Genomic DNA, 22,021 nt, shown 5'->3' on the forward strand with positions numbered 1-22,021 from the left:
CAGATCTTTGCTCAATCTGAACTTCTGTGGCCCAGATCAGCTACTTCCTTTCATCATGCACTGACATTTGAGGAAAATTAAAGAGAAATTCCAGGGTAAATTAAGAATAAAAGTAACAGCAAAGACCAGTGAATTTGCTAGAACAGGCCATGTCAGTGGAAGTTTCAGTCATCAGTAGATGCTTCAGATACCCAGTAAGAGCAATTGAGTGTTTGGCCTTTAATTCCCATTGTCCACACTGGGGTGTTTAGGACTTTTCTCTTGCCCATAAAATGATTTCCTGACTTAAGTGAAATTCTGAACTGAATGTATCTGTAAAGTAAAGAGGAGTTCTTAGTTCCAATTTATCATTGTTAAAGTGGATTAAAGGATTTTTTATTAGTAACACTTAGAGCTCACTTGTTCACGTACCTGGAGACTTCTGCCAGAGGAAACCTTCCCCAGCTGACAGCCTGGCCAAATCAAAAGCTGAAAATGAGCGTGTGATGAGCACATTACACAGGCTGATGAGGACCGTGATGAGCTGGGAATTAGTGAGGAAACCTTTGAGAAAAGACCAAGCGCTAGTGGAAAGAGCGTACATGGCATTCTTTTTTTCTGAGTCACTGTTGAACCAAAAAGCTCAAGTTACCTTGCGGGACACTGCACTACTGCAAGTGATGTCTCCTGAATGAGGTATATAAGCCTCTCTCTTAACCTTAAGCCTCTTACTAGGCCCTAATATATTAAACAGTATAAGACAGCACTGGAAATTATGTGAGATAACAGTGTAAGTAGCAGTTTAACAAACCATGAATCAAACCTGTTGACAATATATGCCCAAATTAGCTTTAGTTATGCAATGAAAATGATGCCTGGTAAAACGTTGGATGTATGACATTCAGAAGTAGCCTTCCATGGGCAGATGAGGAAAGCCAGCTTGATCACAAACAGGAACTAGATGTGTTTGCTTACCCCATCTAGATCAACATGTTTCAGTGTTAACAGGCAACTAAGCTTGTTTAGCTGAAGGAGGGTCGATTTAGATTAGATGTTAGAAAGAAATTCTTTACTGTTAGAGTGGTGAGGTACTGGAACAGGTTGCCCAGAGAGGTTGTGGAGGCCCCATCCCTGCAAGTGTTTAAGACCAGGTTGGATGAGGCTTTGGGCAACATGATCTAGTGGAGGGTGTCCCTGCCCGCAGCAGTGGGGTTGGAACTAGATGATCTTTAAGGTCCCTTCCAACCCAAACCATTCTATGATTCTATGAAATATTGTATTAATTTTAGGTAATTTGAAACCAATAATATCAAAAACCCCTCAATACAGTGACAGTAAAATAATACAAGGGTTGTACTTTGTTATACGGTACTTCTGACAGTGAATCTGTGTTCACGCTGAGGTGTCCATCTGCTGAGACTCTTGACCCTATTCCTGAAACTTAGGATGGGATTCAGGTAATGATAAGCTATTTCAATTCAAGTGCATTCAAGTTGGTTAGGTATATATGCTCCTATAACATCTGTGGAACACTAATTAGTGCTATCAGCAGAGCCAAGAGTGATTCAACTGGGCAACCACAGGAGCTCAGTGCAGTCGCTGACACACTTTGACACATTCTGGGATAGCCAGGACCTCTACCAATAGCCAGCACCTATGGTACTGTGCCCTGCCAGTGCCAAGAGACTACATAAAATGTACTACGGCCCCAGGATAAACATGGCCTTAGCTGCCCGTGTCCAAATGACTGGGTGCCATGCTTACTTTCTAAATTTAGGTAAGTCAGGGAAGCAATCTTACCTAACAGACTTGACTGCTGGTTAGGGTTCTTTAAAATAAGACTTCAGTTTTGAATACAAATGATTCTTCTTTCTCACTTACTAACCACATAATAACATTCAAAAGATGTCATCACGTCTTTACCTTATTATGATGTCTTTTTTTTACATATTCTGTTGTGCATTTAAGATTTTAAGTAAAAGTCCCTTAATCTGTTTTTGGGAGGTAGGTTCAAGGTTCAGCGTAGGTTCCTTGAACTCTCCTGGTTCTGAGTTCATGGCTGACAGACAACTACCAATCCAGCCAAACACTATCTCATTTTTCTTCCTTCCAAACTTGAAATATTAATTTCAGTGTCTTGGCATAGTTCCAGACTATGTAATTATAATCTAGATCCAGACTGGGTAATTATAAATTATACCCTTAAAACCACCTCTCTTATTTAATTTGGATGCATATGGCTACCTCTTTCTCTGTCATAAACAGAGTGTGGTCCCACTCTACTCCAGGGCTCACTACCTCCCACTTCAGGGTGAAGCTATCTTAAAAACCTAACATCGCTCTCAGTATGTTCAAAGGGTAGGAACCAGCCGATGTTACTAACTCAATAACTGCAAAAGGACTTTGTATTTTTGAAATAGGCTCCTTCTCTTAACTGTCTATTACAACATATTTTGATATTTAGAATTTGTCTTCTAAATATGTTAACACATTATTTCCAGACATTTGTATAGATCTTCAGTACATAAATAGCCCTTCTCTACTTTCTTTAAAACACAAAGAGAAGACTTAGTCTCAGGAAATACCAAATCTTACTGAACATCCAAGAACATCCAGGCACTCCAACATCCAAGAATTTGAACAAAAATACATGCTAAAGTAATTTCCTGGCTTTGTAAAATTCTTGATTGAGTTTATCTTTAAAAGCCAAGAAGCGTTCTCAGCACCACTTCGCCTCTACGAAAGTGAATTAAAGCACCCCTGACTGATAACACCTAGATTCACCGCACGTGGTTTGCCTATATGGAAGTTCTGAGAGAAAGAGGAAAAAAAAAAAAAAAAGTAAAGTAATGATGTCTTATCCAAAGGCAGGAGGTGAACTTCCAGGGAAGGGCTGTGGAATTCATTTAATTTCTCACAGAACAAAATCTTATTGGTGTGGGGCTTTAACAGATGGACTGTTCTTGTAATACACTCAGCTTCTACTCATGAGCAGATCTGGCTGTCCTTGGATCCTTGGACAGGATGTCAAATTTGCTTTTACCATTCTAGCAAGTAAAATACATGAAGAACAGTGCTATTCTGGAGCTGAAGGAACATGAGCCCCTGTTCTTGCTACATTTATGCAAATGAGAGATTTCTGTATTTCTTCAGAGTGCAAGGATTCTCTACATATTGATGGTTAAATATGTGCATCTAAATCACTTGACTGATTCCTGCTGGAGGTACCTGCTGTCCATCCAGCAAAAGTTCTTCTGAAATGCTCCTGAAAAGTGCTTTTCTATTTGGATGCTCAATATGGCTTCCAAATGAGAGCTCTAACGATCCTACAGAAGTATTAAAAAAACTCAAATAAATGTTCTGTTCATAAAACAGCACAGTTTGGCCACAATGAGAGTGTATCTAGCAGAAAAACATCCAAACCCCAGCAAATTCAGCCATCTAGAAAATTCACATCTGTAACAAAGTCCGCACAGCATTCAGGAAAAGGCAAAGAGCAGAATCTCCTATTTCCTAGGTTACAGGCAACGGGAATCTACCAGCACTGCTCCTCCATCTGTTTTCCACAGGATGATAGTGTTTTGTGCAAAATGATCCTTGTTTTAAAGAGCATCCACAGCTTGGGGATGCAAGGAACATTTCCCTCTTCATTCACAAGGAAAAGGTAATGCAGAGGAACTGGGCTTGATGTTGGATTTGGATCCTCTATAAATCAGTCAGACTGAACAGGAGTGTCAGCCCACATTTCTCTTAAGAACTCTTCCGTTTTAGCCAATTTTGCCTTTTTCATACCATCTTCCTCATCCTCACCCAAATACTTCAGTGTGCAGATTGATGGACAAAGCATTTTGTCTTCCTCTAAAACATCAGAGGAATCAAGAATAAAAACATAATGTTCTCTTTAATCCTACATTCTTAGGCTTTTTTTTTGATGTGGCAGTGTCAATGAGCATTGTGCAAAATATAATGTATGAAGTCTTTAGGCAAACCCTCTAATCTGTTTTAGCTCCTTGGAAAGTATTACACAGTCATATGTGCAAACTTGACTAAGTATCTTGGCACCTTTTCTAGTCAAATGCTTCTGACTTAATTGTCAGTACACATAGGTGTATGTATGTATCACCGTTTGTAGTCCTGGTCAAATACTTATCTTGAACCTCTGATTTTGTCAGCAGCCCAAGGATTTTTCAGTACAGTAGTAATCACATACAACACTACATGCTGTAATTTGCTAAACAGATTATGACAAAACATCATGTCACTCTTATTTGCACATCTGGAATGGAATGCACTTGACGGAAGTTTTGTCTATGACTAATCATTCCTGCAAGCTTATGTACCTCCTTCCTTGTGATGATTTCATCACCTTAGGATACTTTCCAGAATATCTAGTCTGGGAAATGATTTGTAAATATTAAGATTGAACTACATACAAAAACCTTGTTACCCTCACTTGGTACAACTAGAAACCTGAATATACGCATAACACAAACCAGACTGAATGCAAGAAACTTAACCATCCTACTGTGTGGAAAGAACTTAGTAGCACATCTTTGTGACAACATACAGGAACACAACATACAGAAACAAGTATGGCCATTGCTGGGAAAAATTTTCTTGCATGTACCATTCAAATTGTTGCCCAAATTACTTTCTGTTTAAACAATGAAAGAAAAACTAAAGAAAAGAAAGAGTTGCTACAAATGTTTGTGAACTTAGAAAACACAAATCATTCCTCTCCTCATAGTATGTGAACGTAGAAGACATCTGAAACATTACACCAAAACTAGTTTCCTGACAGTTATTATTTTGCTTAAGTCAAAGTCCTTCTATCTTTAGTCTTACAAAATACGCACATCAGTTATTTAAAGACAAACAATTTTTAAAATAAATTATATCCATAAAAGCACTTTGAAGATGCACGGTGTTATGTAATCTCATGTTATTATTATTATTGACTGCGGCTCAAAGCCCAGCCTTGCTGTAGGAAAGCGGAGCTTATCATCAGCAACCTCAAGGCATAGCGGGGTAAGAAAAGTCACTATCTGGAAATATTTGCATTTCACAAATCTGTTTAGATTTTTTTAATCTAACATGGGACAGAATCATTCTCATTCTGAATGCAACGAGACAGAAATGATTCTTCTTCATTCGGAGTTCAGGCACTGCTCCATGGAGGACTGTTGATTACAAACAAAAAAAGCATTTCCACTTTCTTGTAGGGAAACCAAAAACCATTTGCAATTTAATAAATCCACTTGTACGGAGATCTCTGGAGACCATAGAATAACCCATCTTGAGAACATGTAAGTGTATACACAAATGCACAGTCGGGCTCCTGATGGACCCAGCTTGTTCAGTTCGGACTGAGCGTGAAGTCCCCATTCTCTGCTGACTCTCTGTAATAGTTATAACTTGACTGTCAATTTTTTAAGTCATGACAGCAAAAGAAGTAGAAATATCCTGCTGTGAAGAGGAAGAAATCTTAGTGGGAAATTCAAGGAAAGGCCAAACTTCTGGAGAGAATTAAACGTTCAGGAAAAGTAGCTGTAAGGTGGCTCCAGGCATTTGAGGAGAGCACGACAGGGAACAGGTATGTTTCCTGTTGCATCCAAAGGGCTGGATGAAGACAAGGGTTGCATCCAAATATGTGTCAGGAGTTGAACAAGACAGAGGACCAAGGGAAGACAAGGTCAGAGAAATCAGAAATTAAACATAAGTAGTTCTGAAAGGAGAACAGAGACACTGCAAGTGTTTTGGACAATTAATAACTTTAAGAACATGCAAATGCAGTTCCAGCTCTGTGCAAGGGATTTTTGGAACAGCACTTGGATGGATGGATGGATGGATGGATGGATGGATGGATAGGTAGCCTGCCTGGAAATTTGGGCTGTATTTATAAAGAGTTGCCACTCATGTATTCTGTGCCAAAAGGGAGCCTGGATTTTGGTTATCATCCAGTCCGTGAGAAATTATGCACTTTGTGAGTATAGTGTTGTGTGGATGGGAGAGAAAATAGTAATTCAACAGAACTCTGCTGCCTCTCAGACTTATTTTGAATGCATTTAGTGGCCACTGTCATGGACAAAACCGTATTTGTTAAGAAACCACGTTCTAAGCAAACCATGTCTAAGACTTCAGGGTGGGAAGAAACTCAAGATGTCTTCAAATGTATCACTGTCTAATTACCTAAGGGGATCTGTAAGTGATGACATAGTATCACATAACAGAGTAAAATCAAAGTTCTTCAACTCTGCACTTTCAAGAACAGATGAACTACAGTCACAAATCTGGTGCTTATTTAAAAAAACAGGTATTAAAAAAAAGCAGCGTGGAGCACATGACTTTTAAGTGCAGTTCCCAGGAGTTTTAACACACTTTAGCAACTCCACATTTTTTTTTTTACAATAACCCTCATAAAATATTGGCAGTGGTGAGAGGCTCCTGCTCCACTTGAAACTTGGAAATCTCAAGTCACTCACATACTGAGAGCTGTCAATCAAAGAGAATTCAATGACCTTCTTTATGCTGTACGTTTAGCAAGGCAATGTTCTAGGACTATTACAAGTCCTCTTTGACTCTTCAGTGCACTAAATCACTGTCTGTCATGACCTGACCGATAGTGGCATTAAAAGACTAGGCAGGATTTACTGAAAATACTCCACCTGGAACAGAAAATGGTGAATTGTATTTCAGTCTCTCTCAAGCAATGGCTTAGATACCCTCATCAACTTTGCAACTCTGTTAAGATCATTCTAATGACAGAAAATTGTAATTAATCTTGAAAAAGATTTGATTTTAGAGGATTTGTTCAAGCAGTTTGCTTTAAGTTCATTACATGTGCGTGAACATGCTAAAACATGAGCCAGCAGTGTGCCCCTGTGGCAAAGGCGGCCAGTGGTATCCTGGGCTGCATTAGGGAAGGTATTGCCAGTGGGTCAAGGGAGGCGATCCTTGCCCTCTACTCAGCACTGGTGAGGCCACACTTGGAGTGCTGTGTCCAGTTCTGGGCTCCTCAGTACAAGAGAAACGTGGACATACTGGAGAGTCCAGCAAAGGATCACGACGAATGGACCAGAGCATCCCTCCTATGAGGAAAGGCTGAGAGAGCTGGAACTGTTCAGCTTGGCGAAGAGAAGGCTGAGGGATCTCATCAATGTACATAAATACCTGAAGGGAGGGTGCAAAGAGGACAGAGCCAGACTCTTTTCGGTGGTGCCCAGTGACGGGACCAGAGGCAATGGGCACAAACTGAAGCACAGGAGGTTCCCTCTGAACATCAGAAAACATGTTCTTACTGTGAAGGTGACTGAGCACTTGCCCAGAAAGGTTGTGGAGTGTCCATCCTTGGAGATATTCAGAAGTCATCTGGACATGGTCCTGGGCAAACAGCTGTAGGTGGCCCTGCCTGAGCAGGGGGGCTGGACCAGACAAGAGACCAGTCTGTGGTTCTGTGAACTCTTATGTGTCATTATCAAGTTGAGCTTACAAATGATCACTAGTCATCTGTATCTTGGTATCACTTAGGCTGCCCCAGCAAATCAAGACTACCTTAAGGAAAACACAGTAAGAAGCATGTACAATGCTAACAGATCGCCATGCCAACCTAACTTTCCTACAAGAAATAGGAGATAGAATGTACCATTATTTCTGTTCTAGACTTCCTTCCCCACAACTATATGCATACATATTCATATATATATATGTATACACAGGTACACACACATCCTAAAATTTTATGTATCATTTTATATCTATAATTTGTATAATCTATTTATCTATCTACCTGTCTATATCTATAGATACAAAAATAAGGGAATTTTCCTAAGGTTACACAGGCCATGTATTCTGCTGCAAGGCAGAGAACTGAAAACAGACTTTCTAGAGTCTTCATCACACAACAGCCTTTAATTAACGTTATTAGAATTCCAAATGCTAGTTTGCACTTTGAATTTAAACACCCATCCACCCCCCAGCATTCATGTCTAGAACTAGGTACGCTCACAGAATTGCAGGTCAAGCTGAAATCCCTTTGAAAATTCAGCCTTTTCTGAAGAAAAAGTTGATGGTTATTGACAAAACGTTGCAGTCTGCCTTGTTACTATTCATGATTAAGGAAAGTAAATATTGTCTGAGGTCTAATGAGAATTCCAATGCAATAAAGTCAAGTGTGAAAGGTGCAATCAATAAGTGATGATGCAACAGTATTCGTTTGTAGTTTTGTTATTGTTTAGTTTGTGGTATTTGGTGATGCTTGAAAATGAAGTGTTAAGAAATTAGTGTTACAAGGATTAACATTCAGATTTTATTTCTGATATTGTTATGTTTCTACAGTCATTACATTCTGAACACTAATTAGCATCTGATTTCTTTTCCCCCTAGTTAAGGACTGCAAACCAAAGAATTATAGAACAAAAGTACTACGGAAACAAACATCAATATTATCCCTGAACATCCACAAATTAAAATGCATGATGTCCATGGCTAATTTTACACTGCAGGAGAAAGTACTGCAATAGAGAACTGTATTTTCTTCATTTTTTGTGTTAGCACCTATGCTTCAAAGTGTATCGAGTTTATGAAGAGAGTGTCTTTTCAAATGTGTAACAGATCTCAGAGTCCAAGCTGGAATGTCTATGTCCTACATATGGCAAGGCTATGCACCAAGGGCTCAATTTTGGATTTACTACAAGTCTTGGAAATAAAGAAGCATACTGCCCTGTGAAAAAGTGAAGGACTAAATCTCAGTTACTCAGTTATTTCCGCAAGGAAACCAATCTCTTCTAGTCCTTCATCAGACTGATTAATTCCTCTCCATTTGGACTCAACTGGACTGGCAGGCACATAGACATTGGTCTCTGTCACTGTGCCATGGCATGGAATACCGGTACCTTGTGTCAGAAACTGATGGGACAGTTTCCGTCCCTCTCTCTTCTCTGCAGGCATGTTGTGCAAGCAACAACTTGTCCTGGCACATCATGTAGCTTGAAGATGCTGAAATGATGTTTGAATATTATTTGCAACTCTCTATTTTCTGAAGAACCCACATAAAAATTTGGCTAGGCAAACTTCAGTGGATCTTCACTGAGTATGTTCACAATGACCATCTTCGTTGCTCTGAATAGTCTGCTTTATTAATTCCCCTGGCACTTAATCTTTAGATTACAGAGCAAGACTTTGGACCTGAATAGAAAACAAGGGCTGATTCTGTTCTAAAATATTAGCTTACATGTCTGTGTTAAGGTGACATGGCTTTTGAAGTCAGCTAGGAGTATTTGGCATAAATTCTATCCAAAGGGTAATTACAGGCCAAACCAGACACCTCTCAAAACTGCTGTTGATTGTGTATGGTGAAAGATCCCATGCATTTCATAACACAGCTCATTCTTCACACATTGCTAAAAGCAATAATTACTTTGAAACATTATTTATATCTCTTGTAACGTGACTACTTTATAAATTCACTAAGTTGATGGATTAGGCAGCTAAACTTAACGTTTGTATTTAACATATTACAGAAGCTAAAAAATCCCTTCATAGACTATAACCCATCCAGAGGAAGATTCTCTAATTCATACAAAAATTATTTTCTTACAAGTAGTTTCTATGGAATTAGGTGGGAATTAGCTGCGACACTGTAAAGAGAATGACATATCTGTTTTATATCGCAATTCTTGTTATCAAAACATATTTTTTTGCAGAGCCACAGAAATGACTCAATTCTTTCAATCATTTAAGTGAGATCTCTTGACCTACTGCACATGAAACGGCATACTAGCAGCACCTTTAACTTTTGGCAACTTATTTGTTTATTTGGTTTGGAATCAGCCAAGTAAGAAACCTAGTTCTGCATGAATACAATATAATGTGGCCCTAACATGTACACAGCCAAATGAAAGGTAATTATGGGAAATAAAACATGACGTTTCAAAGTAGCTCCCTAATAAAGTCTAAAAATATAAGAAATCCTATCATATTAACCAGCAAGAACTGCTCCTTCACTTAAGGGATAGTTGGGTAATTATTCAAACCTGTACAAGACTGGATTGTCAAGTGAAATAATAATACAGAGTATCTCAGGATAATGAGATAGATCTTAAGGCCATTAGTAGTGGTTCTTATTATAATACTGACCAAGGTTCTCCAAGAAAGAGAGAGAATATTTAAATGAAACTTGTGGAGAACTTGTTTGAACTTGTATATTTGAACAGCTTAGTACTGTCACATAGTTTCCATTCCTTCCCAGAGAGAAAGGTGCCTATCATGTCAGACTGTGAAATCAGTCAGGCTTTAAAGACTGAAATCCCTGAGGACAGAAATTAAAACAAAAAATAATTTGAAAATCGAGCTACATTGAAATCCATACAGTTTATATTAAGAATCTTATCCTAGAGAGGCTTTAGGGTCTCGTTAGGCACCCAGTTTCTTCTCTTTCTTGATTCTTTCTCTCTCATTCAAAACAACCAAACCCAACATGTATCTTCTCTGACTCTAGGTTTGACAAGAAGAATTATAGCTTTAGAAACAAGGGCTTTTAAGACTGGAAATGGAGGAAGAGATGACTTTTTCTCTATAAAATCGGTCTTGCTTATCAGACATTTGTATATGCATGCTTTGTTATCTTACGTTTGTTTTTAACCACTTCAAGAACAGGAATAACTTAATAGCTGATGGTCATAGAGAAGCTAGCTAATCCCTGGGAAAACAGTTTCTAGCTTGCAATTTTTAAGGTACAGTATGGCTAATGTGTCAGCACTGGTCATGGATTAGAAATACGGCTTGCTTTAATATTCTCCTTACGAGCCTCTCTTAGGTACAAAGGTGTCCAAATACCAGACCAGAGGTAAGTCTGGCATGCCTGGCATAGTCTAGTAAGGAACTCTCCTCCTCACCTTAATGAACACCTCTTCGGCTGACTGTGCCCAGCGGCACTCGGACAATTGGACTAGACTAGGGTTTACAGCAGTTTAAGAAAGAATGCTGACTAAGACTTTGCAAATCAAATATTAAAAGATTGATTAAATATTTTACGATCTTTTTACTTAGGCTCTGATTTGAAGTTTACTTCATCTGCTAGCCAGAGATATGCTGAAGGATAATTGATGGAGGAAGAGTAAATAACAGCTGATGCTGCTGGCCCTAAGTATGCAAGGCATTTAAGAGTATTCCTAACCTCAAGTGTGCAGTCACTGACGTGCTCATTTGTCTCAGTAGGTTAGTGTCACCAGGGCTCAGATATGTGATCAAATTACCGCACTGAAAGTGGTTTAAGCTTATGTGTTTTCCCTTGTATTGTATATTTGCACATGTCTCCAATGACACCAAGTAATCCTTTAAATTGTGTTAATTTGATCATGTATCCGAGTATCCAGTGCAGTAAATTGGGATAGGTGGCTATGAAAAGTGGAGATGACGCCTTTTAGAAGACAGATAGCTTCGATGGAGAAGAGAGACATCCAGCAGAACCACTACAGCTCAGTCTACCAGGATTAGAGTATAAAGCTCTCCCCCTTCTCCTTCTACAAAATCAAAGGTTTGTAAGTTAAAAACCTGATCTGTCAAATTGCTTTTGTGGATTTTGAATTTTTTTTTGAAGGGAAAGAATTAAAAAAGAACTCTTAGAAAGCAATTCCTGGTCAATTTTTGGCAACCTGACTGGGCCAGTATCACTTAAAGCCCATCTAGATTTTAAAGAAAAATTCAGAAGCTCACCATCCAGCAAACTTCCTCATCATACTTGGGGCTTGGAGCTGAAAATTTAAAAGCAGTCCAAATATTTAGCTTTGGAAAAGTGCTGCTGAGCTTGTGCCTGAACTCCTTTTCACGAGACGTTTGGTAAGGATTTGCACATACCAAAGTACAATTTACGTAATGAGCAGGAAGAGTTATTGGACTAATCATTTTTAATAGAGATTCCTTGTCTTTAATACAGAGCTACACAATAGAACTTAATAGCTTGTGGCAAGTAAATAATTTACACATGGATTGTATCTGAATACAAATGTATACATAAAATATCACAGACTTAATGAAGCCTTTGGGGTGGGTTTTTTTAAATCAATTTAATTGATTTTGCTGATAGGTCTGCATTTATATTTTTGTAAGCTACATTTCGCTTTACCTGCCCATGTGGCACAGTCATGATTTTTAAGGGAGGCAGGGAAAACTCTGCAAATGAAATTATAAACTAAGTACACAGAGCGTAGATATTTTTGAAGTGTCTAGGGTAAGACACTCGGAAATAACACTCCAACGTGACCCAATGGTGTAGCTCATTTAGAAACTACTTATCAGAAAAGGTCAACCTCTCAGGAGCGCTCATGACTATTCAGGGTGTTTTGCAGCATTTGAGCCCAATGAAGCTGGTAATGAAGAGTTTTCCCCTTAACGCTCTGAATGTTTTCGGTTGTTCAGCTTCAGTCAGCAAGGTTACTTGCATTTGGCTTGGGCTCCTACTAGATGGGGGAGAAGACAACGGTTGAAGAAGAAGGTGAGTGTTGTGACTAATGCACAACTGAAGCCACAGGGAAAGTGGTTGGATGGAAACATGGGTGTGTGCTTCAAAGGGAGACGCACGGGATGATGGCTGCTTTACCATCAGGAGGATCAGCTGATCTGACAGGCCCTAAAACTGTTTTTCCCTACAAAATAGATCCACAGCTTGTCCTCCCTCTTTCTAATGCACTGCTTTTTGTCGTCACTAACTCATAAAAGCTATGCATTAAAGGAAAGCTTTGGAGACAGATGCTGGAGCTCGGCCGGCGGGCCCAAGGAGAGTGGCAGGGAGGCCCAGGGGTCTGCCGCCATCCTCAGCCCCGCTGCCCGCCCCTGCCCGTGTGTCCCACGGGGCCGAGCTGGCCCGCCTTACCTTTGGGGTGCCAGGGGTCCGTGAACTCGTACTTCCCCACGCCGATCGTCCGCAGCATCTGCACCCCGTTGGTGTTGTCCGGGCCTCCTGCCGTGTTGGGGGGCAGCGGGGCGGCTGCCTGCCCATTGGTGGCGGGTGCGCTGCTGGGCAGGGCGGCCGAGGGCAGGGCCGGCGGTGGTGGCGGCAGCATGGGGCAGGCCAGGTGGCCGTTGCCCACCGCCCCGGGGCCCGGGTGGGCTACCGGGCCCACGCCGCTCATGGAGGACATGCTGAGGGGCTGGCTGTTGGTGTACAAGGGCTGGCTCTGGAGGTTGACCACCATGTTGCTGAGGGGCTGGGAGGGCTGTGGCTGGAGCTGGTAGTGGGCCGGCATCAGTGGGAGCTGGGGGGTAACGTGTGGAGGGAGGGAGGGCGTGACGCCGATGACGGGGGCCTGGACGTTGGCGGCCGGGCTGAAGGTGGGCGGCTGTGTCATCCCGTAGGAGTGCGTGATCAGGGTGGGCTGGCTGCCTGCCGCCACCGTGGTGACCCAGGGCGCTGCACCTGCGGCACGAAGGAAGGCTGGCAATGGTGGTGGGCTCGGCACGGGGGAGACCAGAACAAAAATAAACACCCCCAGCCTTCCCCTCATGCACCCACATCCGCTACTGAACTGCACTGACGCGCCCTTCTCCTTCACAGTATCTAAAGCGGTTCAGGGTCTGGAACCGTTCCCAACCGTAAGTGCATAAAATTGCTACGGTGATGTGAGTGCAATTGTTAAAATACTCATCAGGTGACATGCGGCATGTTTGCGGTTTTATGTATTTTGTGCTTTATGCAGCTTAAGCGCACGCTTCCAAGAAAATTAACCTCTTTCCCCACCGTGCTTTCATGGCTCCCTGACAAACACTCTGTGTGTATAATAATGGTGCTCCAGCCACTACAAAGAGATTGTAATTAGGCGTCTGGCATAGTAGCACAATGTATGATATATGTCTGGAAGCTGGAAATCATTTTAGGTAGTTCTGGACATAAAAGAGGTCTTAAAGTATTACAGAGTGCCTTTTCCTCTAGCGAAGGCAGAGAAGGAGAAAAAAAAACCCAACACTCTAATGAACTTGCAGGCATCTTAATACATTTATATTAGCCCCAGCACAGAAGAAACTTGAGGGGTCTTTACAATGAGAGAAAAACCCTGCTAAAGAATAAAGAAAGGGCTCACAATGAAGTCTAATTTACGGAGGTAAATGGAGATAGTGCATTGAATTTGCTTTGAACGATTTTCCCTTGTAGAATTACAAATAAGATTAGAAACATACCTGGGTTTTCATTCTCCCTCATCTGTTTAGATGGAGGCTCATCAGTGTCCCAGGGAGTGGACTGATTGATGGGTGTCTGTCCCCACCTGACGCTCGTTGCAAGTCCTTGAGGCTGATTTTCAGTCTTGGAAATGCAAGGAGTCTACCAGCGAGAGAGAAAAATACAGAATAAAAATGTTTAGACTATTGGGAATAATTACTGTTCCTCATAGCTAGTAGCTTGCTTGTCTGTTTATTTGTTACAGTCCAAGAGGATATCCTAAAATCTTTAAATATCATTCTCCTCCAGGCTTTCATGACATGTCCGTATGGAAAATACAATGTATGTAAAAAAAAAAATACTTCTGGAAATTTAATGGATCCACCTTTAACAAAAAAAAAAAAAATCCACAATAAACTAGCACTTTCAGAAATAAGTTGCTTCTTTTGCCTTGAAAATAAAAAAACCCATACATGGCAATATCCATTCAGTCACAGCTTACATAAAATGGGACAATCTTCTGTTTGCTCAATCTCTTCCAAAAATAGTGAGTTTTGTTTAGCAGAAGGCAGAACAAGAGAGACTTATTTACAACCGTAGGACAAATTACTGTAGAACAGTAAAGAGAAGTCTTAGTATTTACTGTCTGTCAACCCTTAAAATTGAATGCCAATAAAAAAAAGCATCATAACAGTCATTGGCCGCTAAAGCGGGTATGTTGGCAGTTCTTCAGAGATGTTAAAATAACTGTAAAGTAGGGGAAGGATTGGGCTGAATAATCATCGAAGGGGAGATGATCTGAAAGAGATTTCTTGATAAAGAAACTATCACATGGATTTAAATGCTAAGCCAGCCCCCCCCAGTTTTAGGGGATCTTCCCAAACAATCATGCCTTTGCTGAGAAAAGGCTTGTAGAAAACAAGGGTGCTCCAACAGGTCTCATTTATTTAATTCTGCAGCGCATTTCATTGCTGGAAGATTAAAAGTTTTTTTGTTTTGTTTTTACTGGTGTCAGAACCTCCAAACCAATAAAACGGAACCAGCTGCCTAATGCTGAATGAGTATTGAGGACTGAAGCCATAAAGAACAGGAGACCAGTCTAAGCGATCGCTTGTTTGCCTTACATCTGGGAAGTAATTTAGCTCTGAGACGGGGGTACAGCGGCTCCATAAATGCCCTGGGTCACGTAGTACCAATGAAATCTCTGTCAACACCAGCAGCTTTTTTCCCCATCACCAGTACCTCAATCACTCCATGAAAAGAAGTCATTAGCAGACCCATTTATGGCCTCTGCAAATACATGCACACCTTTCCCAAGCTCATCAGTCATTCCTTGTGTCTTTAAATCCATTGGAGGTGCCTACTTCCTCCTACTCTCCTTTCTCCCCCACTAACACCCCCACTAGCCCTTCTGCCCTGCTCCAACACTCCCTCCATCATCCAAGTGCCTCTGACATCCCCTTTCATCCACTCCCTTTTCCACCTGAGCTTTGTCCTCCTTGGGCTCTGGGAGTCAGGAGTCCTGGGTGCAGACCTCGATGGAGGACAGGGTTTCTGGTGTGCTGCTCTCTTTGCTCCCAGAAGCCACAACAGGAATATTTTCCCCACCAGAAGTGCTATACTTCATTAAATGCAGAAGTTCACAGGGAAATGTGATTCTTAGTGTCTTTTTTTTCTATGAAATCTTGAAGTTAGAATTTTCAGCTTGTGTCCAAATTACTATTTTTAAAAAAAAGCATCAATTTATTCTTTTCCATGTTTTTGGGGTCTGTTTTGTTGTTGTTTGTTTTTGTTTTTTAATAATTTAACTTCTCCAGATTTTTTTCTATTCTACTGGCATCAAGGACAATGACATCCAGGTTTTAGATTCACATTTCCTTCTGCCTCCACCATTTCAACTTCTACAATGTTTGCAATTGAAATAAAAATGAAAGTCAGGAAAGGCAAAAAGAGAGGACATGCAGACAAGCAAGAGCTTTAAGATTTATTCTGTTGTATTCATGGCAAAGAAAGGGCAGGAGGGGAAGAAATAAATCTCAGTTTTGAAATGCCTTCTATTTATAAATTGTCCCGAGAAAAGGCTTAATCTGAACACCTTTAGCTTTTACATTGTACAAAGTCTTTGACACAGGAGGCTATAACGCTGTTGGTGGTTTACCAGTTCATGTTAGCAGTATCCCTTTGGATCTAGCTAAACCGTTTGACAGTGGCCAAAGCACTGTGCAGTAGAAAAAGAAAGAAAAAAACCCAACCACCAGCATTCTCTGCCTATAAATCAGCTAGGATACTTCCCCCAGAAACACTATTATTTATCCCAAAACAAAGCTTTTAAAAACACTAAATGCAATATAGAGAACTGGGCATTTTTATGAATCATCAAAGACGATCAGAAGGATTCAAGACTCAAATCATGCCCTGCATGTTCCACATGTGGCATCTGTGTGTTGCATTTCTTTGTTGTATGAACTGGGTCTTATAAATGGGTTTGAAATACATACTCTCATTATTGTGTGGCATTGTCAAGATGTGCAGCATCTTGTGTAACTTTGTTACATCTCCAAGCTGCTTTAAAACAGTGCGGATCTATAATAAGAAAAAATATTCCTGTACCTTAAATAATACAGAACCACACACATGCTATAATTTTAAAAGAACCCATATGTTCTGTACAGAATGGGTAAGAATGGGAGTATGTGACACAGCTCTCCTAAATCCCACAAAAATCCATTTTCCTATTTTGCAACTGAAAGCTTGCTTTCCAAAAAACTAGAGCACCAGATCAGACACGTACAAAACTGGTGGAGTTTGTACTCAAATCCAGATCTAAACTCCATACTTTGAGCATTAATAAAGAGGAAGGAGGTTTGCAGGTTTGCTGTCAATAAATACTTCCCCTCCACTTCCACAAAATGCTAGATTTTTCCAAATTTTTTTTCACTAAATACGCTCACAAAGCCTGCTTCTTAGAGGCTCAGTGGATTTAAATGCACAAGTCCAGCTTTCAAACTGTACCCCCGAGCTTGTATTTATTTGATCAGAAAAAGCTAGAGATTAGTTGGTATGAAATCACAACACACATTCATGAAATACAGTTTAGGCAATAATGGTGGTGGAAAGAGAAAAAAAAGCTTACTAAACTTCTTCATACATATATATACACACACACACACACTTCTGGTCTCTGATCTAATTTCTGTATTATTTTTCTTAATACATGAAGGGTTACATTACAACTGTTACATGTCTCTGATCTGATTGCGGCAATTACCGATCTGTGTACCTGAAAAGCAAAATTATATCCAACGTTATCAGAGGAACTTTCTGTCCATGCGCTCAGGCACATGACGGCACTCTATTTGATGCTTTTAATGTACAACACAAATGACCAAAAAATGCCCTGTATTATGCTAGTTGTGCAGGGGGAAGAGATGTGTTCCATTAGTGATCCACAGACTTCACAGAAACTAATTGTACTATGTTACACTTTTATCTTCAGCTTTCATGTCAGATGCTTGTTTGAATTAAACACGAAACACATGAAAAAAGGAAATGCATTATAAAATCTACTGGGTATACATTTTAAAATACTGCCAAATGTCTATTTACATGAAAAGACAAGAAGGTTTCTAAAAGGTCTGTTGAAGCCTGGCTAGTCAACAGCAGCATTGGCTATTTAATTGCCTGAAATTCCTGTCAGACTACAAAGATTACTAACGCAATCATCAGCATCTTTTCAGTCCCCCTAAAATGCTCAATCTGTGTTGTCATGGATAGAGTACCCCAAATCCAAATCTGAGGATTTTTTTCCTCTTTTTGTTTGAAATAACCATTAAGAACAAAAAAAATTTTCAGCTGAACCTTGCATTTCACCTCATGCCTGCCACTTTGAACTCCAGCAGCGAGCAATCTCCCAGTTTTAAGGAAATTAACTGCAATACAGATGTACAGGCAGAACGGAGCAAGATGGAACAATTTCAGAATTACATGAGACTAACACAGACAAGTTGCCAGGTTGTTGATTTTTTTGTAGCTCAAAGAGTCATAAACCATGGCCCATAGGCAACAGTAATTGGTGTACAGCTGGTCCACTGAACCTTATTAAATTAAAACATTAAAAACCTTCAGATTCATGGGGCTTTGCAGAATATCCACAAGAAAGTTCATGAGTTCACAGCAATCAGCTGGTGCTAAAGATTGGGAATTAGTGATTTGGTCTATACTGCATCACTTTACGTGGTCACTATCAGGAGGCATAGCTACAACTAAGTCTGACTTTAAGTCCAAAGCTTTACAAATCTATGCTGAAATAAGACCTAAACTTTTAAGACCTTTTTACATCAATGGAAATATAAAACCTACTGCACTATTACCAGCATTACAGAGTATGTTAGTGAAACTAAAAAAAAAATCCCAACACGACAACCAAAATCCAAGAACAAAAATTCCAATACAATTTTCCCCAGGCTCAACACCACCAAACACTTCCTGGGAGGTCCTTATAAACACATTTGAGCAATTTCCCCAAAGGCTTGTAAAACTGCTGACATACATCCTGCTACGGCTCAGAGTGCTAAGACCTATTCAAACAGTTCCATGAGCAAAAAAGAGCTAATCTGGATAGAGGGATCCTATTTGTGGTTCCCAGCGACCAAAATTATTTTACTATGGCCTTCATTTAAAGTGATGGATGAGAAGTAGCGATTCTCTGTTCCAATTATCCAAAAGAGATTGGGAATGGCAGCTTAATACTAAGATAATGTATCCAATATGCAACCCACTCTATTTTCTCTCCCCATTGAAAATAAAAAGGCTAAAAGACAAACGCATGCATAGAGGCAAACATTCCCTCCCACGGATTCAGGTTTTATGGCCTGTCATGGGTAAAAGCAACTTCAATTTAATGAGGGAATTCCTTTTAAAGCCGTTAGCTGTGCCTTGCTCTAACAAGTAATGACTGGTGGCCCTGGTTGGGTTTTAAGCCTGAACGTGCCTGGTGCTCTAAAAAGCTCAGTGGTTGCTGCACCAAAGAGTTTATGGTCTAATTTGTAGTTCATGCCGCTAAATACTGCATGAAACAGGTATTATTTGTGTGCATGAGGCATGCATGTAAAATCTGAACCACACAGGGATAGATCTTCATCTGGGATAAATTCCTATATCGTGTTGGACAGGATCCCAAGCACATTTCTGAGCCTAGTCTGTGGCCAAAGTAGCTCTTAAAGATGGATGTAGAGCTTTTAAAGATGCAGCGACGACAGCAATATTTCCCTAGCACCGGCTGTTGGGCTGGGCTACAGAAACGAAACTGTTGTTTTGAGAGGGATGTACTGTAACGTATTAAAAACCTAAGAGATAGGGACAGGCCAGCATGCAAGAGGAACAGAACAAGCTGTCCTGCAGTAAAACCTCATTCAAGAACTTGCTCATGGGTGGAGAGAAGAACTCATCTACCTTACAGTTCCCATCACCAGGCAATTCTGTGATGACACAACATTGTTTTTCTCTTTCCAAAGCTAATGTGGGAGCAGCGAGAAAGAGAATAATACAGTTAACTCATAGGAAAAATGTTGCTACCCTGCATGAAAGACAAAAGAAGTCTTAGTTCCTTCTCAAGTGGAGAGAATAATTCAATACTGGCATCTTAAACATCATCCAGCAACAAGCCACCAGCGAGTGTGAGCTGTGGAGCACTGAGGTATAGCCTCCAGGCGAGACACATGGCTTAGCAGCGGGGTACAATCTGCATCCATTCATGTTTTTCACAGGATTTAAAGACACCCCTCACCTTGAGATTAATGACACAGGCTTGGAGAAACCCATGAGTGTGGTGGGGCCCACATCCCAGAGAGGCACAGCACAACGGTGTTACCCAGCCCTGATCCCAGCTCGCTGCATGGCGGAGCTTCTTGCCACCCCATCTGTGAGATGCTAATGCGGCAGATGTCCAGCGCGTCCAGCTTGTCCAGCTTCTTCCCCCCACCAACATCAATCCCGTCTTTCCTGGACTGAGCCTCTTTGCCGCTTCATTCGCATTTGTGCCTCAGTTACCCTCCCAAATAAGTCAGTCAGCCAAATTCCCAAGCTCTGGCGATGCAATGAAAGATAACTCCATACCGGGAATGGGTCAACTGCTACTGTTTCATTAACCCTTTCCAAGGCTCCCTATCCATGCTGGCTGGAGGTCTGGGGAGGCAAGAGGAGGAATGAAGTAATGGAAAAGGGGGGAGAAAGATGGGATAGAAGAAGGTTGTGAACTGACCACAGGTGATATCTATTTCTGGTGGCTGCACTGCCCAGGACAACCATCGCTCTCACACCAGTGCTCCAGTTAGGTGCTCAGCATTAGGTGGGAATGAATGCGGGACCATGGAATGAGAAGAGCGCTTCATAAATGGCACTTTGTATTCTGTCTTGGCAAATTGCACCAGCAGAGGCTCAGGTACTCACCCAGCTGCCTTCGTTTCTCAGCGAGAACATCAGGGAACGGAGCTGAGGTATCGAACCGAGGTCCCGGCTGCGACACTTGCTGCTCCAGGACACCAGGGACATCAGCGCACGACACTGGGTTCGAGCACAGAAGCCCCACTTTAGCCTGAGCAGAACCTCCTCTGCTAACACAGTCGGCATGCAGATCAACCCCAAATCAGAGCAAAGCTACGAATGCAAAACCATCTCACAACGGAGGAAAACGCGCAACATCAGGAACAACGCGGCAGCACATACTACAGAGAACATGCACTACGCAACGCAAGAGGGCTTTCAGAGATCCTGCAGGCATCCCATAGCAGAGGCAGATAAATCCAGTTCATCATAAGTGCTTTTTGTCAGAGGGCAAAAGGAAATATGGGTAATAATGGAATAAGTGCTTGTCAGACCAGAATCCCAAGGGTGTACAAAGGATGTAACCCTTGTGTACTGGCAAAGCTACTCAAGAATGACCTAACAGCAGACTGCCTGAAAACTAAACATTTATCTTGAATGCAAATGCTGGCCATTGATAGATTCAGAAGTCGCTACATATGGCTTTTTTTGTCCCAAATTTCCTGTGGATTTCTTTTAATTATCCGAACAGGACCCTGAATTTCATTCTGGATCAGGGCCTAAAGCATTAGAAATAAAGGGAGGAATACTAATAAAGTACAAGCTGTGTCACTTTAGGCTCCAATCCCAGTATTAAGTTACTTCTATAAAAGTCCCCCTTTGTAGTATTGGATGCCGACATTTTACACTCAAGCCCTCTGAATTCAGTGTCTCAATTGTAGTACACACTCCGTGGCAGGAAAGTGCATGTTCTCTGCCTACACAGCAGGCACATTAAAAAAAAAAAAAAAAAAGAAAAATAAAAAAAAAAAAAAAAAAAAAAAAAAAAAAAAAAAAAAAAAAAAAAAAAAGAAAAAAAAAGAAAAAAAAAAAGAAAAGAAAACAAAAAGAAAACAAAAAGAAAACCAAGATAAGCCTGTGAGTGTTGAACAGTGCTGCATGATATTACTGATTTATTAACTTGGCTTGATCAATAAGGCTATCATCAAGGGCACATTTAGTTTTGCACATAAATTTCACTTTCTAACAAGCACTTTTGTGTGCTCACTTTAGTTTCCATAATCTGATGCAGGTCTCAGGAAGCTTTCTTTAAAGGAGAACAGAGAATTCTTTTTCTAAAAAAAGGATCAAAGTATACTCGGTCAACTCTCAAACAAAAGGACAGTCAGTACTGTAGAAAGAGCATGCTTACCTTTCACAGCTAAAAGAAAAATAAGCCTATAGGTCCAGATTTATCACTGCCTTAAGTTCATCAACATCAATTGAGCTATTAAATTGTGGCTGAATTTGGCTCATAGCAATTTAGAAATTTCAACTTTCTTTGAGAGTCTTCCATCAGTAAGATGCTAATTT

At 40.7% G+C, this 22,021-nt stretch overlaps 1 protein-coding gene across 5 annotated transcripts in view; it reads right to left on the bottom strand.

Annotated features, from left to right (window-relative positions):
• Positions 1-22,021, bottom strand: part of KLHL29 (kelch like family member 29) — a 409,152-nt gene that overhangs the window by 129,838 nt on the left and 257,293 nt on the right. For 2 of the 5 annotated variants that reach the window (XM_054822072.1, XM_054822070.1), the window contains exons 4-6: positions 20,576-20,689; positions 14,149-14,290; positions 12,848-13,390 (exon numbers count right to left, since the gene is read on the bottom strand). In XM_054822072.1, the coding sequence (XP_054678047.1) occupies positions 12,848-13,390; positions 14,149-14,290; positions 20,576-20,689 (799 nt within the window). Of the gene's footprint in view, positions 1-12,847; positions 13,391-14,148; positions 14,291-20,575; positions 20,690-21,716; positions 21,784-22,021 lie in introns of all 5 variants that reach the window. The other 3 variants (XM_054822073.1, XM_054822071.1, XM_054822074.1) reach the window with 3 other exon arrangements.

This window comes from Grus americana, chromosome 3 (genome assembly GCF_028858705.1).
Source record: "Grus americana isolate bGruAme1 chromosome 3, bGruAme1.mat, whole genome shotgun sequence".
In the NCBI taxonomy this organism is placed as follows: domain Eukaryota; kingdom Metazoa; phylum Chordata; class Aves; order Gruiformes; family Gruidae; genus Grus; species Grus americana.